Here is an 18,208-nt window from a genome sequence, read left to right as displayed (position 1 = left end):
AGGGGGCCCAGGTTCAATTCCCGGTCAGAGAATTAGATCCTTCACATCACAACTAAGAGTTAGCATGCTTCAACCACAGCTCCTACCTGCTGCAACAAAGGTCAAAGGTCCCTCTGCCACATCTAAGACCCAATGCAGCCAAATAAACATATTTTATAAAATAACTGGTATTAACTGATTCACTGATGGGGCAACCAAAGCTTAGAGAGAGAAGGAAGAGGACCATGGTCACAGAACTCATGGGTGACAGTTTAAACAGCAGCCCAGGTGTGGCTGACCCCAGCCAGGTCAGTATGGGTCAGGCTGACCCACATTCAGTATGCTTTTATATAGTTTCTCACATTTAATTCTCAGCTACTCTCACAGGGACCCAGAAAGGTTACAGGACTTGCCCAAAGAAACACAGCTACTACATGTCAGTGTGGGGACTCAAACCTAGGCCTTCTAGTCCCAATTTTGGGTCTTTTCCCTCAACATCCCTGAGCAACCCTCGGAGAGACATCCTTCAGTGTCTGAGGGTGCCAGTCTTGAGTGGGGCTGGGACTAGAATGCGCAGCTGAACGCTGAATCTTTCTGCTGGACCGATGACAGAGAATTACGCCACAGAAACTATCTCTGTAAGTGGGGGACCTAAGCCAACAAACATTTAGAGGCAGACAAGAGAATCCCTTCCCTCCTCTAAAAAAGGCATCTGGAGAGTTGGGGATGGGGCGCCACCTGGTGGACATAAACTTTGGGCTTCACAAGGCAAATCCTACTCCTTACAAGGAAACACCCTTGACAGCTTTGAGGAGGTATTTTTAGCCTCTGGAATGTTGAAAATATTCCAAAAGGCAGTCCATCAGACTTTGCAGAAGCATAACCATGCGCAAAGATCTGGATACCTCCAACTCAACAAATACGGTCTAAGCACCCAATGGATGCGAACAAGCTGGGTGTGGAATACAGGAATGAAGAGGACCAAGGCCTGCCCTCCAAGTGTTTGCACTCTGTTGGTAGGAGAGGGACAACTGTGGACACAAAAAAAAGAGGCGTAGACAAGAATTATAAGGAAAATACAAAAGGGAAAGTGTTGGTGATGGGAGGGCTGGAGAAAGATTCAAAAACAGTGTCATTTGAGGATGGATGGGATTTTGACAGAGGTGGAGGGTAGGAGTCTCGGCGAGGCAGTTCCCCACCAGGCAGGTCCTGAGCTTCCCTGAGTGTTATCACCAGGCATGTGTGCCGAGAATGCAAGGCCATGGCCTCTGTTTCCCTCACCATTTCTCAGTGCTGTGTTTGCAGCCAGGAACTTGGAGGGATGAAGGAACATCTTCTCCCAGACACAGAGCAGACTTGCTCATTGCTTATGATAAAAGTGGCGAGGTAGGAGGGGACAGTGGTGGGTTTTCCAAGCTCAGTGCTCCTCAGCTGTGACACAAACCTGTTGCGTGTGTGTAACATCCACCTGGGCCCCTCCGTGGTGCCCCTGTGAAACTTGAAAACCAGAGAAAGATGTGTAACAACAGTGCTAACGCTGCTTGCTCTGCCAACAGTGGTCAATCCTTTGTCTCTGACCCAGGAATCCTGTGTCTTCTGCCAGAAACAACAGCAGATTAGCTTATTAGCTTATAAATTGGGTATATAAGTCCTGACAGGTGTTCCAGGCAGAAGGAGCACTGTGAGCCAAAGTAAGGCTAGATTGTTTAGGGAACAAGGAGTGACACTTGACAGTTGCTCTGAGCCCCGATGCAATGAGGTGACCTGTAACAAGAAGGACCACATAGCCCACCCTGACATCCTGGGACCAACTCTTACCGCTCACAGTCAGATTCTGTTTTGTCTTCAGTCTCTGGGCTACTGTAAACATACCGCATATATAGACTCAACTCACACCTATTGTGTCCCAAGCCCTAAGCTGGCACTTGACCCAAATCAGCTAAAAGCAGAGGCAAAAAGCATAGTAAGAAAGTAATGGGTGCAGAGACCTAGAGAATCCTGCCTTAAATCTAGTTAAATTACTAGATAAACATTTCCTGAACACGTACTGTGTACTGGCATTATGCTACAAGAGCATGCCTGAGCTGGAAGAGACCTTAAAGAATATTTGCTCCAGGCTTCTCATTTTTTGGAGGGGGCAACTGAGACTCAGAGAGAGTGAGTGACTTGCCTTAGGTCACACAACTGGTTGATGATATGAGTACTAAATTTAGAACTTGGGTCTCCTGATTCACAATCCAGCCTGTCACGCCATTGGGATGGTACCTAAACAGGAAGTCCCCTACAGTTGCAGGACAGGGGCCTCTAACGAAGCTCTGTGAGCCAGGCCAGAACCTACATTCTCACCTGTGGGTCTCTAGGCTTGTTCTCCACATGGCTCCCACCAGCCTGTGGGAACAAGGGCTATGGGGGTGATGGGTGAGGGGGGTCTCCTTTGAATGGAGCTAGGTGGGATTCTGGAGGTTCTTGAACTTGTCAATCTAGCTTTCAAGGAGTGCCTAGGCCTTTGCAGGAGATGTAAGGCATCTTTGAGCAGAAGCAAGGGGCCACGGACTAGGCCTGGGCCAGCAGTGAAGGCGTTTGACTCTGACAACGCTCAACCCGCCTCCCCAGGGGAGGCTGGCCAGGACCAGACCTGGAACCAGATGTACCCCCTGAGGCCTGTCTTTGTGTGAAGCTGCCCAGGACACTGGCTCAAAAGGCTGCTTCCCCAGGGCTAAGTGACTGTGGGCTGCCAAGGTGGGTGGCCCTGAGACCATACCCTTGAGGGGTTGCCCCCTCCTGCTGGGATCTATGATGCAATGTGCAGATCCCAGAGAACCCTGTTTCTGGGGGAAAGGAGAGGCCTCACCTGTGAGAGTGGACCCCTGAGCCCACCCTTGGGCTTGGATTGACTTGGGATTGATGGCCCAAGTCAATCCCACCACTGCCCTTTAGTCTTGGATATAATTGGAAGTGGCCCAACAAGAATCAACAGCTTCAGAGCGCTGTCTGGCGGCCATGCACCACTTGTCTCAAAACTTCCACCAACAACCCTATGAGGCAGGGGCTGTTAAGCCACTTCTGCTTGAAAATGAGGAAATGGGAGGTTGTGTGATTTATTGAATATCATGCAGCTTTGAAAGAACCTGCATCAGGGGAAGTCTCCATGATTCACCATAACCTTAAGAGGCCCCAGTGGTAATGGGAGGTTGGAGATCCCAACAGTAGTGGAGGAAAGACCAGATTGGCTTTTTTTTTTTTTTTTTTCCGGCTGTGTGGTTTGAGTGGGTCATGTCTTATAAAGAGTCTTTTGTAAGACTGGGGAAAGTTCACAGTGAAGGTAGATTCAGGGACTTTAAGACAGCTGTAGCATTTTGAATGGTCTGGAAATCTAAATTTGGTTCCTAGCTTAGTCAGTCTGTCATTTTCCTCAGTTGTCAAGTGGAGATAACCTTGACCTGTCTCTCAAGGTTGTAGGAGATGCAAGATATGTGGGTTTGGGAAGATTCCCTGGAGGAGAGAATGGCAACCCACTCCAGTATTCTTGCCTGGAGAATCTCCAAGAACAGAGAAGGCTGGCAGACTACAGTCTATGGGGTCGCAGGGAGTCAAACATGACTGAGGCAACTTAGCACGCACAAGGGAATGGCAGAAATGATATTGTGACTTCTTCAGTTCAGTTCAGTCAGTTCAGTTCGTGTCCGACTCTGCGACCCCATGGACTGCAGCATACCATGCTTCCCTGTCCATCACCAACTACTGGAGTTTACTCAAACTCATGTCCATTGAGTTGGTGTTGCCATCTAACCATCTCATCCTCTGCCCCTTTGCCTCCTGCCTTCGATCTTTCCCAGCATCAGGGTCTTCTAATTTATGTCAAATCTTTCGTAGCTTAGTCAGCAAAGAATCTGCCTGCAATGCAGGAGACCCAGGTTTGATTCCTGGGTCATGAAGATCCCCCGGAGAAGGAAATGGCAACCCACCCCACTATTCTTGCCTGGGAAATCCCATGGACAGAGGAGCCTGGTGGGCTACAGTCCACAGGTTTGCAAGAGTCAGACACGACTGAGAGACTAAACCACCAAACCACCACCAATTTATGTCAACAAAAACAAGGCAATTTCTTCCTTGCTCACCAAAACTCAGGTAGCCCTGAGCCATCAGGAAAGAAGGAAGACTTCCAACTCTCAGCTGTCTGGTCAACCTCTGCATTCAATACTTCCAGATGAAGTCCTGACATTGTGGAGTACAGACAAGCCACTCTCACTGGACTCTAAATTCCTGTGTATCTATCATGTTTTATTATTTGCTGTATTGTTTTGTTTCTGTGATGTTTTGACATTTGGGACCTTGCAAACCTAGGGAGGGATTGCCCACCTCACCCACACCACCCAGAGTTAGCTAATTTCTAGAGATAGCAGGCATCTTGTCTGTGAGTACATCTTTAATATGCAAACCAACCCATCTTGGTAGAACCTGCTGGAAATCTGCCATCTGTAGTACTGGGGGAAGTTCTTCACAAGTTGCTGCTGCACCTCAAAACTTACTACAGAGCCTCGGGAAGCTGCTAGCCACTGTGCACTGCTGGCTGCCATGTGCTGTGGGACACAAGTGATGAAGAAGCCGCCCGCGCTGCAGGAGCCCCTGCGCAGGACCTGGCCCTGAAGAGTCCACATGTGCTCCACCTGTGCGGAACTGGAGCAGCCTCAGCCTGAAGGAGCCTGTTGTGAAGAGCGCTCCAGAACCAAGGAGAGAAGCCCTTCCTTCTGGAGTGTCTTGTCGGCTCCCCCTACCGGCAAAGCTGAGCACTGCAGCAGCTGGAAAAAGAAACATCTAATAGACTCACTTATCACAGAGGTAACTGGCACAATACATAGGCAGTTCCGTATGTATTTAGGGACTCAACTTCCATATGCAACCTTCTGTCTACATCTGGACTCCCATACAGTGATAAAACAGTTCCATATGCCCACCTAATGCATTACAGCTATCTTTCTTACAAGTGAGCAATTCTCATCTCTTTCCAAAACCAGGAGATAGTCTCAACTAAATATTTCTCAGATTTTGTAGTAGTTCGGAAAATATAGTGTTACATAAGGACTAAATTGTAACATTAACTTCCAACAACTTACTTATAAAATGAAAACAAAAAGAGGAAGAAAAAATGTCAGTATACACAAAGATACCATGTATACAAGAGGGAAGATATGTAAAACTGCTACAGTCCTTGTCTTTGTAATCGGCCACATGGCTTTTTCAGAAAGCATTAGTGATTTCCCAACTGCATTGCTCTTTCTACATTTATTACCTGGCATCCCACTATAAGAAAGAACTTTCTCTTCTCCTCTGTTTACTTAATAGTTATATTACTATAAACATATATTCTTATTTTGCTCATTGGGTTATAATCTGTTACTGTCCTATTTTATTTTGATGTTCCACATTTGGCTAATGGGAGCCCTTACAATCTGACTCCTAGTCCTTTTGACACATCCCGATCATTCTGTGAGTACTTCCTTATTTTCTTGCACAAGATATTCTAGCGTCATCTTGAAGTTTCTCAGTCCCAGAGGTAAAATTAATCATTTATCCAAGGAAACCTTTGTGGAGAGTGGTATTGAGAAATCAATAACTGGTGCTAAGTGTGCTCGTTCCTCTTCGAGTGTCATTGCTTCTAGGCCCTTTCAGCAGACAGATGGGAAATGTGTATGTTTGTGTATGTTCGTGGTTATATATGTGTACACATATACACATGTACACATATAAACACATTTATAGCTATATTTATTCTGTATCTACTTATCTATATTTTAATTTATTATTATTTCTCTATGTGGCTGTTCTGGGTCTTAATTGTGGCACACAGGATCTTTGATCTTTAGTTGTGGCATGCAGAATCTAGTTCCCTGATCAGGGATTGAACCTGGGCCTCCTACATGGGAGTGTGAAGTCTCAGCCACTGAACCACCAGGGAAGTCCTGGATGACATGAATTTGAGCAAGCTCTGGATGCTGGTGATGGACAGGGAGGCCTGATGTGCTGCAGTCCATGGAGTCACAAAGAGTCAGACACAACTGAGCGACTGAACTGAAATGATGGACTGAATTGTGTCCAAAATTCATATGCTGAAGCTCTAACCTGTGACTGTGTTTAGAGTAATAAATTCACTAAGGTTAAATGGGAGCATCCATAAGAGTGGAGTCTGATCTGATAAGATTAGTGTCCTTATAAGAAGAAACATCAGAGAGAGCCATCTTTCTCTTTCTCACCACCATGTGAGGACACAGTGAGCCGGCACCATCTGCAAGTCAGGAAGAGAGCTCTCACCAGAAACTGAGTCAGCCAGAACCTTGATCCTGGACTTCTCAGCCTCCAGAATTGTAAGAAAATAAACTTCTGTTGTTAAGTCACCCAGAGACTGTGGTATTTTGTTTTGGCCTCCCAAGCAGACTAATACAATACTGACCTTGAATGTTAAATTAACATGAGTGGTGTATTTTTAAAAAAGATGTTTCTATAATGCACCATTTGCCTGTAGGACTTTGTTATTTTCAGTCTGTTCAGATTGTTAGTTCAGAGAAGAAAGTTGTAGTAAGTTGCTTCATGTAATGCCCTAAGCAGAAGGGCATTTTTTTTAAAACTTTAAAATGACCAGATCATTTATCAAGAAAAATGGAGTTGACTCAAGAGTCACACTGTTGCTTGTCAGCTGAGTGTGGAAATTCTCTCTGCTCACTCCAGAACAGAACATTCAGCAACAACAAACCCATGGGAATAAGCCTCAACCCCACTTGGGGACCATTTGTGACTGTACAGCTGCTGGAACAACTCCTGCAGGATAGAGGAGGGTAGATGTTGAATGCTGCTTTAGTTATCTGTAGCAAGGTTTAGATTAAGCACTGTGCCTACAGCACTCACCTCATCCTCACAGCAATGCTGTGGGTATTAATATAATGATTCCCATTTTATAGATGAGAAAATAGAGAAGCAGAGAGGTTAAGTTATTTGCCTAAGGTTAAGCAGCTAGAATCCCTTTCCTAGACTCTATTCCCCTAAAAATGAGCACCTTGCTGAGCCATATTGGAGCTCAGGGCAAAAGGGAAAATGTGCATCCCTAGATGCAATTATCAAAACATCTTTCCATATTTTGAACCAAATGAAAAAAGTGGATTAAAGCTCTACGATTAAAAAACACAAGCACATATAAATCTCTGTGTTGCCAATCTATTCCAACACTATTGTCAACACTCATAAATCCAACTGGCAGGGGACACAGTGGCGACCTGCCTGGGAACTGCAGGCTGACTGGAAATGACTGTTCTCGATGGACAATGAGGCAGGGTCATAAAACAAACAACATGTCTTTACGTTGTGCTGTGCTGAGTAGCTTTAGTCGTGTCTGACTCTGTGACGGCATGGACTATGGCCCCCCAGGCTCCTCTGTCCATGGCATTCTCCAGGCAAAAGTACTGGTGTGGGTTGCCATCAAATGTCAATATTTTATTCATCATAGGTATTTTGCATTAATTTTTAAAGATAGCACATTAAAATATTTATCTCAGTTATGGCGTTTCTTGGTGCCCCTCAAATATTTCTCCCAAGGAGATTCTACCCAATTAAGATTGTCTCACCTTAATCTGATCCCTGGTAAAACCAGGTGTTAGTCTGAATTACCCAGGACTCCATTCCCCAGAGTAGTAGTCATTCGTTCTTTCTTTAAACAGAGCTCTGTTGGGGAGTGGATACCAGAGGCATTCTGTGGATCCCAGATGTCCCACTCTTGCATGCCCACATGATTATGGAAGTGCCTCATCTTCTCAGCAGAAATACTGAATCATAAAGCTGCAATAATGGAAACTGTTCCATTGTATAGTAAGCACACAATGGTCACATGCCTGCAAAGATGTTTGGAGACACCAGATATTCTCCACCCAGCCTTAGTCACATCTGACCCAGAAACCACAAGCTCCTAATTCCTATCCTGGTACGTTCATCAGAGCTCATGGCATCAGAGTTCCTAGGCTCTCCAAGCACTAATATGCCAAGAGTTTGGCCTTCCTGTTGCTAAGAACGGGGTAGAAGGAGCTCCTGGTTCAGAAGCCCAGCCTCTTGGTTTAAATGTCTGCACAGTACCGTCCTCAGCCAAGCAGTTGACTGAAAGGTTTTCCAATACTTTCTATTGAAGATGAACATTGCTGATTTCTTTGTTCTTTTCAATATTTCCACAGGGCTTCAGGGATAACAAAGAGAAACCACTGTTAAAACCCATTAAACTACAACAAAGCAATTGCCAATGTTTGTGTGCAGAGAGGAATTGGAGACCATGGAATGAGGAAGAACAGCTCCCAAATATACCCTCCACCTAGCCAAAGGGGACCCACAGTCCCACACGCTGGCTCTTATTCTTCCCCCCTTGCAGCTCACAGAAAAGAACTCAGATGACTACAAAGGTCAGCTCTGAAGTGAAAAAGAAGTCAGGGAGACCCAGCTGCCTACTCCCAGGCTCCCTTTGTGACCATTTTTGAACCAGTGCACAAATAACTTGTCTTCCAGTGAAGCAAACAAGTACTGATCAAGGGCCTACTGGACACCCTACATCCACTCCTGCCCTTCCAACCCAAGTTTCAAGCCGTAGTCAGAGTGAATTTCTATAAACACAAATTTGTCATGAGGATGAAATGAGTTAATATTTGTAAAGTCTGACTGGCATTGCTGGCACATTGTAAGTGCTATAAAGTGTCTATTAAATAAACACATGCAGTGCTATTCCCCACCTCTCTCTCTCTGTTGCTGACCTTACTCCAGGCCTCAATTCAAGACTTCCTCAATCAAGTTACCTCCTGGCCTTAGCCTTATCATGTGCCCTCCTCTTTTCCCAGATCCACGCCTCTTCATCTGTTCAATCTCAATGCCTCCTTCACAGAAAAATATTATTCTGCCTTCTAGGACCTCCCCAAGGGAGCTTAGGTTCCTTCATAATGTTTATCACAACTGTAATTCACAATTAAATGCTTTCAGTTTTTTAATATTTTGCTAAGCTGTAAATTCCCCGATTTCAAGATTAGAACCCACGACATTCCGGCTTTGAAACCAAAGGTCTGACTACCGCACTGACTGCCCCTTCCTCTCCCTCAAAGCTGGAGCCAGAAGACAGGTGGAGTAGAGTTCAAGGAGCTGCAAGTCTGTTTGCAGAGGGCCACACGCAGCAGCAAGGAAGGCGGCGCCGCGCGCACAGGCCTCGGGTCTAGAGCAGGGGGGCATCCGTCACGTGTACCCGGCAGGGCCAGCGGTCGCCGCACCCCGGGGCAGGAATGCGGCCCCGCCCCCACTCCGGAGCCAGCAAAACCGCGCTCTCCTGGAGGACTGACGTCAATGACGGGGGCACCTCCGGGCGCCGCGCGAGGGTGGCCGTGGGCGGAGGGAAAGGGCTGGGAGGGCACGCCCCTCGCTGCTGCTCCGCCGCTAATTGGACCTGGGGCCCTTTCGCACTCTGATTTCGAGGCCATTGGAGAGAAGGGGGCGGAGCCGGGACACGCCCCTCGCCTCTTTACGGCCGCCGATTGGCTCACTGTGTCTCCGCGTTCGATTTTGGAAGGCTCGCCGGGAGCTCTCACCTAGGCTCGGCTGAGGATTGGCTGTTCCGGGGCTGGGGAGCGCTTTCTCCGGGGAGCCGCGGCTGCGACCGAGGTGGCCCGCCTCGGGAGGCCAGGTACGTAGGTCGGCAGCCAAGCTTTTGCTGCGGTGGAGGCGGGTGGGAGGGCTGTCAGAGCAGAGGTGTCGCTGAGACCCGAACTCCCAGGTCCAGTTAGGGCCCGTCATGCGAAGCGGCCACGTCTAAGACTCAGGGGCAGACCCGTTCCGGTGGTGTCGTCGTGTGACCTCGGCCGGGACACCCCCTCCCAAGGTCTTGTCCTGTTGATGAACGCCGTCTGGTCCTTGAGAGCACCATCGCGGCAGGAAGCCCAGAGCTGCGTCCGCACTTTAAAAAGCGTTGAAAGGGGTTGGAGTGGGCGCATCTTAACTGACCCCATCCCGATTTGAGGTCTATCGACTCTGTGCTCCTGCGTAGTGAGTAATCGCTCTAACTCCCCACGGGACCATGGAGTGCTGAGGGCACAGTCACACAGTCTTGGGAGACCTGCCTTTCCATCCCTGCGTCTTCCAAAACCTGCAGAAGCAGATAGCAGGTTTCAAAGCCTCCTGGGTCCTTCCTCCCGGTGAAGACTTCCTCAGCCATCTGGCAGGAACAAAAATAGCAGTGGTTGAGAGTGTGGGCCCTGGGATCAGACTAGGGTTCCTAGCCTAGTCTCATCACCTACCCATCTGTGTGACTTTGGGAACTTACCAAACCTTTCTGGGCTCAGCTTTCTCATCTGTAAAATGGGTGTAACAACGATAGTTGCCTCCTCATAGGGGTGTTGTGAGGATTAAAGATATTACTTCTCAGTAAGTGCTGTTCTGCACTTGACAGGGAGCAAGCTTGACAGGGAGCCTCTACTGCAGGTATGATTTAAAAGTCCACAGATGAACCTATCTCCCTTTACTCTCTTCTCCCAAGAGTGAAGGCCCTTTCTGAGGGAATTTCATGACAGTAGTGAGAATGGAAATGGCAGTGATTCTTTAGTCCCTGGTGGCTGAATAGCCTGTCTCCCTCCCATCAGCTTCCCTGGCGGCTCAGTGGTAAAAGAATCTGCCTGCCAATGCAGGAGACACAGGTTTGGTCCCTGGGTCAGGGGTATCCCCTGGAGAAGGAAATGGCAACCCACTCCACTATTCTTGCCTGGGAAATCCCATGGACAGAGAAGCCTGCCAGGCTACAGTCCATGGGGTCACAAAAGAGTTGGACACGACTTAGTGATGAAACAACAGCAATAACAACTCTCTTCATTCATTCATGATGTAATGTGCTGGGATAGATCCTTGGCATACTAAAAAAGTATTAATCTCCCTATCCCCTAAGGGTTATTTATCCTCACCATTTGGATAATGAGCAAATTGAGGCAGGGGAAAACCAAGGCCTGCCAATGTACCCAGTTATCAATGGCAGAGCCAGAATTCAGGGTTCTTGGACTCTAGGAAAGAGTTATTCCTAGATCTAGCAGTTTATTTTCAGGTTATATCTGAGAATTAACCTGGGGAAAGGGTCCATTTCCTTTCTCTACCTTCTGGGACACAGAATTGTAGACCAACCTGTGTCTAGTTCTCTACTGGCTGAGCTAGGCCCTGTGGGAGGCAGGACTCACATAGCCATTTGGACTGAGCCTTCTACTTGAAGGAGCCACTGATTTTGGCTGCTGTCCAGTGGGCAGGGAAACAGGCCAAGGCTACAAGTGTTGATATGGGCCTTGGGCCAGAGCCTCCAGGTTTTTTTTCTTTTTCTAAGAGGCCCTTGGCCTCTGGTTACAGATTATCATCATCACCAGTGCTATCTGAAGGGGGTGAGCTGAGCAAGTGAGGGCTCAGTTGCCGCCCAGGTCATACGAGTGTGTTGTGCCTGTCATAGTTCCCTGCACCTCCCCGAGACCACAGTGTGAAAAGCTGTCTGAACTGAGCTTCATACATTACAAAGAGCGCTCAGTTGGACACCATATTTGTATACTGCAAATTCAGTGCATGGTGAGTCACTTTTTAAATATATTTCTTTGTTGGAGCTCAGCAGTTCCTTTATTGCCTGTTTCAAAACAAGTTGAACTTCAATTTCAACATTTGATATTTACTTTGGGAGTTCATTTTTAAGCTAGTTTGGATCAAATTGAAGGATTTCGCAATTAATCTTTACTCATTAGCTCACAGATCCATGCCTATCTTTTATGTCAGCTCTAAAATGAAAGATCCATTTATAATCTTTTAATAGCCCCATGGTTTCATTTCCCAGCTTAAACAAGTGCCATTGTTCAAGTACACACTGACTTCCCTGGATTCAGGTCTTGTCCAGGAAATCAGTGGGAAAGTAACACATTGAATGAGACAGGAAATTTTTTCCTGATAGTAAATTTTCTCTTGAATTTTCTGATTCAGCTTTCTCAAAGTTTACCATCTAATCCTACTTGAAATCCACTGGTTTTTATTCCCAGCCTCACTCTGCTGTTTGAATTTCAGGGTGGGAGGCCAAGCCAGGAGTGAGGGACCTCAAAACCTGGAGTTGCCAAGGCCTCCCCGAGGTTCACGAGGATATGGTTGAGGCTTGGGGGCTCAGACTCACCCACATGGTTCCTTGTTGGTTTGTTTGTAACTCTGTAACTGACTGCTGGAGGCAGGGCCTTGCAGCCCTGGCAGAGGTAGGTGGCTAGACCATCTGGAAAGTCAGGCTCTGAGCCATTTCCTCCCTGAGACAGTGCTGCTATTTGATCCTATGGCCTGTCTCTCTGAAGGGCGGGTGAGACTGCCTGAGTCTCAGAGCAGGACTATCAGCCCTTCTCCCACTGCCCAGATCAGCCTAGGAGCCTGCTCTGGGCTTGGCCATAGCCAGCCTAGGTCACTAGAATGCTTTCGAGCAGTGAGTTCTTTTTTCTACCAGACCCTAACCCCACAGCAGCACAACAGTGTCTGGCCTCCAAGGAAGACTACGGAGGGCAGAAAAGGGGAGTTCCCTGGCACCTAACTATACAGACCTGTCCACACATGTTGCTTCTGGGCCCTGGCAGACAAGCTAACTCATCTCCACTTCCGTGTGGACCTAGCCTTGCCATGGAATCATTGACTCTCAACACCAGCACACGCCCCGGAGACTGTAAGAATAAACCCTTCCTTTCAGCTCTAAGGAAGACAGGCCCACAGAGGCCATGTGAAGTGCCTGAGGTCTCAGCCAGTGTGTGGCAGCACTCGGGCTCAAAGCTAGTCCTCTGACTCAGAAGCCAGAGCTCTGTGCAATTCCAGGTTTCTTCTGTGGAGGCTGGGGCTCTTCCCCTTCAGAGTGCCATGGGTTCACGGCTTCAAGGCTGGGGCAGCCTGTCACCCTGTAAACAGCTTTGGTGCTACTGAAGATTAAAACAAATTCCACACCCCAACTCTTGCCTGGGGTGTGGGACATTCATCCTTCTTCCCTTTCTACTGGTTGAGTTTCCCCCTACATAAATTAGAAAAGAATAGTGAAAAAGTCTTCACAGAAATAATGGGAAGAAATGTGCTTTGAGCTGCCAGGCTGTGAGGGCAACTTGGTGATTCAAAAGCTCGGGCCGCGGTCACTTAGCCTAGGCCTCACCTGAGGCTAGGGCTCAGGGTTATGTATTTCAGTTCCTCTTTAGTCCCCTGTGAATGGCAATGAGGTTAACAGTGCCTGATTCCTAACAATTTGAGGATGAAATGATATCATGCACGTTGTTGATTCAGAATAAACACCCCCGGCGTGCGTGCTTAGTCGCTTCAGTCATGTCTGACACTTTGCCACCCTTTGGACTTGTAACCCACCAGGCTCCTCCGTCCTTGGGATTCTCCAAGCAAGATTACTGGCATGGGTTTCCATGCCCTCCTCCAGGGGATCTCCCTGACCCAGGGATTGAACCTGTATCTCTTATGTCTCCTGCACTGGCAGGCGGTTTCTTTACCACTAGTGCCACCTGGAAAGACAAACACCGCATAGTAGTTAGCTTTTATTTCTCTTTATCAGCCTGAAAATGTGACTTGGTGACTGTTGTTTTCTGGTCACAGTATATTTATATCATCCAGCTCTGGAGGTTTAATTACCACACATATTAGGTCTTAACTGGTTTCCCATAATTGTGCCTACAGAGAGGCAGATTTTTAAATTCCAGATAAAAAGCACAATTTTTTTTTTAAATTAATTTATCTGAAAGTCTTCTGCAGGTTTATTTTAGCTACTAAATCTTTTCAAAAGAGAGAGCAGTTTATGATAGAAACTGGGACAGGGTGAGTGTAGAAATTATTACAAAGAGGGTGGCTACTGAGGTGAGGAGGAGGGAAGGCCAGGGCAAGGGGGTGTGGGGAACAGTCATATCTGAGGAGTCTGAATGGGAGGGAGAGATGGCTCAAATTCTCAAGAGCATCAAAGGCAGGTGAGAGTAAAGGTTACGTCTGCAGGTGGATAAGCTGAGGATAGGAAGCTGGTAATGCTCTTATTTATATGATTCTGATCTTTTTTACTTTTTACAGTTGAGTATGTACATTTTTTATTTAAATTTATTTCAAATTTGATTTCTCCTTTTTAAGCTGGCTGCTGGTTGACAGATATCTCTGTAATTAACTGTGTAGTGGGGTCTGACTTAGCAACCAAGCCTTCCTCATTAGGCTCAGGACTGTGCAGGGAGAAGGGAGCACAGGCAAGGCCTTCAGCTGGCTCAGGCCAGACTGCTCAGAGGAAAAGGAGGGTCCACATTACACCCCTGACCTAAGTGAAAAAGTCCAGAAGGCCAAGAAGAGGGGCGTTTGCATTTATTTAGCTCTCACTGGAGACCTGATACACACTAGACCCATTTAATCCTTACAATAATCCTGAGAAGTGGTTATTAGCCCCATTTTCTAGTTGAGCAAACAGGCCCAGAGAGATTGAGTAACTTGCCTAAGGTCACAGCCAGGAAGAGCTTGGGTGTGTTAGTTGTTCAGTCGTGTCCGACTCTTTGCAACCCATGGACTGTAGCCTGCCAGGCTCCTCTGTCCATGGAATTCTCCAGGCAAGAATACTGGAGTGGGTTGCCATTACCTTCTCCAGGGGATCTTCCCGACCCAAGGATTGAACCCTGGTCTCCCGCACTGTGGGCAGATTCTTTACCATCTGAGCTAACTGGGAAGCCCGGCACAGCTAGGACTCAAAGCCAGTTCTAAATAATGCCAAGTCTTTGCTCTTCCTGGTCTCCAGTCTATTTTCCAATCCCATAGCCATTTCAGGCTGTAGTGAAGACAAGGATAAGGTGGGTAAGCCTCTTATCCCTTTACCATTCAAGGAAAACTACACACAACTCAGATAATTCCGTTTTCATTTCTTGCATATGGGGTGGGGTGTGGCACTGACCCGAGCCTAACTTTTATTGAACTTATCATAGATTTCAGCCTCTGCGCTGAGAGGATATTTCAATCCTGTAGCCCCTTCTTCTGCCCCTACCTTTCTCTCTGTGGTTCTTCGGACTGTAGTTAGATCTGATTGGTCTATTTCATGCTGTTTAACTAAATTATATGGACTTGTTTAACTAAATTATATGGGGGGGGGGGGGGACGCTCATCCCACCCCCCACCCAGGAGCTTGAAAATAGAAGACAGGATGCTATTCTCAGTGTTACAGATGGAAAAGCAGACTGGTGGGACATCTTGCATGGTCTTAATGCTTTCTGTGTCTTCACTCGGTCCTCACAGCAACTCTAAGAAGTAGGTACTTGTATGACTGATTAAGTTTACACGGGAGGCAGTGGACACGAGGAGGGTCACCTAGCCAGTAGTGGTAGAGGCGGCCAGAAGCCGGATTCCTGCCTGTGAAGCCCAAGGCCACAGCCCCTCTCTTGCCTCTGTGCCACAGAGCTGGGGTCTCAGGATCAGAATATTCTTCTTCAGTTTCCTCACCTGTGACATGAGGAGGTTAAAAAGTATCTACCTCCTAGGATAGTTGTGCTTGTCCATGATTCAATGATGTTATGTGAGTACAGCTGTTATGGGGGTACCTGCGACCTGAGTGCTTAAGACATTTCAGCTGCTGCTGCTATGGGTGTTATCACTCGGGCCTGGGGTCTGTGTGGACTCTGGAGCCAGAGAGACTTGGCCTCTGCTTCTGGCTATGCACTTACACATGGCTTTGTGCCCATGAGAAAGTCATTTAACATCTGAGGTGTGCATCTTCATCTCTAAAGTGGAGACATACAATCCTCACCTTCTGTGACCCGTAAGTTAATACATAGGTCAGGCACGTAAACACTGTAAAGTCTGACTATCATTATTATTTCCCCAAGGTGTCCTGGGAAATCAGTGATTTTAAGTCAAGACTTACTCCATTTCAGCTACCGGAGAACAGAAACACCAGAAGCCCTTGTGTTGGTCAAGACCCCCAGGCTTGGGAAGGGCCCACTGAGCTGCTGACATCCCTCCCTGCTCCTTCCTCAGCACCCAGGATGGGTACCCCTGCCTCTGTGGTCAGCGAGCCACCCCCCTGGCGAGCCCCGCCGGAGGCCCGGGGCCGCAAGCAGGCCGCGGCCAACATCTTCCAGGATGCTGAGCTGCTGCAGATCCAGGGCCTGTTTCAGCGCAGTGGGGACCAGCTGGCCAAGGAACGGGCACAGATCGTCTGGGAGTATGCAGGGGACCATCGTGTGGCTGAGGCCTTGAAGAGGCTGCGCAGGAAGAGGCCCCCTCGGCAGAAGCCCCTGGGCCCCTCGGTACACCACTGCAGCCGGCTCAGGTAGGCCATGGAGCATGACAGGCCCGCTCCTCCATTTCCCGGCTAGTGTGGCCTGGAGCCACTAACCTGGCCTCCCCGTGAAGTACCTGCCATTGGGGTTGTTGCCAGGCCTACACAGTGCCTACCATGGGGTTGGCACTTAGAGACTGTCACTGCTGGAGTCACCTAGGACCCTGTGAACTCCCGTGGGAAGGGGTGCCTGGGTCCACCCGGTGCCACATTTCACAGTGATTCTGAACCAGGAGCGAGGGAGGGACTGTGGTTTGGAAGGGAAAAAAAAAAATCCTGTTTACCTGTTGTTGAACAGGTAACATTCAAAAGGAAGCTGGGTGGTAACCTGAGCTGTGGGACTGCTGAGAACATAGCATAGAAGGGTACCATAGAGGCATCAAAGGTTAAAAACTGTGGAGAAACTTCACCTGAAATTTACCCCAGTCCTTCACCTCTTTGCTTAGGTTGCTGCCCACTCAGGAACAGCAAGCCCCCAAGAGACCAAGCTGAACCACAGAGGTGGCCTAAGCAGTCACTCTGTGTTACGCTCTGGGCCCACAGTCAGAACATTAGAGCTGAACAGGCCTTCAGAGGTCATCAGGGCCAGGGCAGCATATCAGCTTTGTTGCTCCTATGAATTTCAGTTGATCAGTAATCCCTGCTGGAATCATCTTAAGAAGGCTACTTGCCCTCTGGTCTTGCATCAGGACAGGATGAGGAGGGTGGAGAAACACAGAGTGTCACACCCCCTGATCTAGTCCAACTCCCCTTACAGAAAAGCAGTCTGAAAGCTTTGCCTTGTCAGGCAACCCTCTGGGGGCAGAGATGAGACCAGAGCCCTGGTCTCATTTGGCTCTGAACAGTGTGCTTTAATAGTTCATCATGACCAAAATCTCTTCAGCCCGTTCTGTCTTCCCCATTGATGTTGGCTTAACATGACTGTTCCCCGCAGAACTGCACAGCGCTGTGCTCCACCAGCCGAACCACAGAGCAGCGCCACGGAGCCGGCTTCCAGGGAGCAGCATGTGAACTCTAGGAGGACCAGTGCCCGGATCCGCCGGAACTGGAGGAAGCCAGGACCCACAAGCTACCTCCATCAGATCAGACACTGAGCCGGGGAACGGGCTAGGGCCGGCTGTATCTTCCCCAGGATTCACAGAGACTTTTGCCAAAGGGCTGGGGAAGGCAAAGAAGAAAGAGACAGCCTCACTGCTGCCACTGGCCTGCTTGGGGCAAAACAGGCCCGGAGGCTTCCACTGAGTTGTTATAGGGGACCCACTCCTCACCAGACTGAGGAAAACAGTGCCTCAGCCCTTCTCAGTTTAACACTATGCCTGGGCTGCAGGATAGTTCCCTGGGAGTCAAGCGACAGGCACTCTGACGCAGCATCCCACTACTCCTGCTACAACTGTGGCCCATGGTCCAGCAGCTCGTCCCACACCCCTGCCCCTTCAGGCCAACACAGGAAAAACGTAGTTCAAGTGTCAAAATAAAACCATGTGCATCGAGAGTTATGTGAGTCTGTCACACAAGGGGAAGATCTGGAAATGGACACTCTGGAGCCGGGGGTGAGGCTCGGGTTCACTGCAGGGAGGGGGCAGTTCCCAGGAAGGAGAAAATAGGGCTGGCTTCCTGGTCCAAGGAGAGGAGAAGGGTCTTTGGCCCCTCACCAGCTCCTATTACAATCAGAGCTGCGTAGTGGACAGCGGGCCCTGGGTGGGATGAGTACAGTCAACTCAGTGGGTAACTAGCTCCTCAGCTGCCCTCTTTACCCCTGTGGGCACCAATCATGCCTTTTGCGTTACTGAAGTTTCCCGAAAACCCGTGAGGTGAGGATTTCTGACTGCTGTTCTGGCTTTGGCTTAAAAGAAGCCATTAGGATTTAGCTTCCCTCACACCCCTCCTATCTGCTTGATTATC

General features: G+C 48.4%; 1 protein-coding gene across 3 annotated transcripts; it reads left to right on the top strand.

Annotated features, from left to right (window-relative positions):
* The first annotated feature begins 9,517 nt into the window (after nucleotides 1-9,517).
* Nucleotides 9,518-17,798, top strand: AVPI1 (arginine vasopressin induced 1). 3 transcript variants are annotated; one of them, XM_043925637.1, is made up of 3 exons: nucleotides 9,518-9,670; nucleotides 15,852-16,297; nucleotides 17,241-17,798. In XM_043925637.1, the coding sequence occupies exons 2-3, from the start codon at nucleotides 16,011-16,013 to the stop codon at nucleotides 17,398-17,400; spliced, it is 447 nt and encodes a 148-aa protein (XP_043781572.1). In that variant the 5' UTR covers nucleotides 9,518-9,670; nucleotides 15,852-16,010; the 3' UTR covers nucleotides 17,401-17,798. The 3 variants fall into 3 exon arrangements, with proteins under 3 accessions (XP_043781572.1, XP_043781574.1, XP_043781573.1); XM_043925639.1 differs by having other exon boundaries at nucleotides 9,519-9,670; nucleotides 16,003-16,297; XM_043925638.1 differs by having other exon boundaries at nucleotides 9,521-9,670; nucleotides 15,900-16,297.
* The last annotated feature ends 410 nt before the right edge of the window (nucleotides 17,799-18,208 follow it).

Source organism: Cervus elaphus, chromosome 15 (assembly GCF_910594005.1).
Source record: "Cervus elaphus chromosome 15, mCerEla1.1, whole genome shotgun sequence".
NCBI lineage: Eukaryota > Metazoa > Chordata > Mammalia > Artiodactyla > Cervidae > Cervus > Cervus elaphus.
This window is presented reverse-complemented; position numbering and strand designations above follow the sequence as displayed.

Bases quoted from the DNA above. Each gene is read 5' to 3' on its own strand.
- AVPI1 (XM_043925637.1), top strand. From the start codon at position 16,011: ATGGGTACCCCTGCCTCTGTGGTCAGCGAGCCACCCCCCTGGCGAGCC. The intron at 16,298-17,240 runs GTAGGCCATGGA...TGTTCCCCGCAG, and splicing joins CACCACTGCAGCCGGCTCAG to AACTGCACAGCGCTGTGCTC.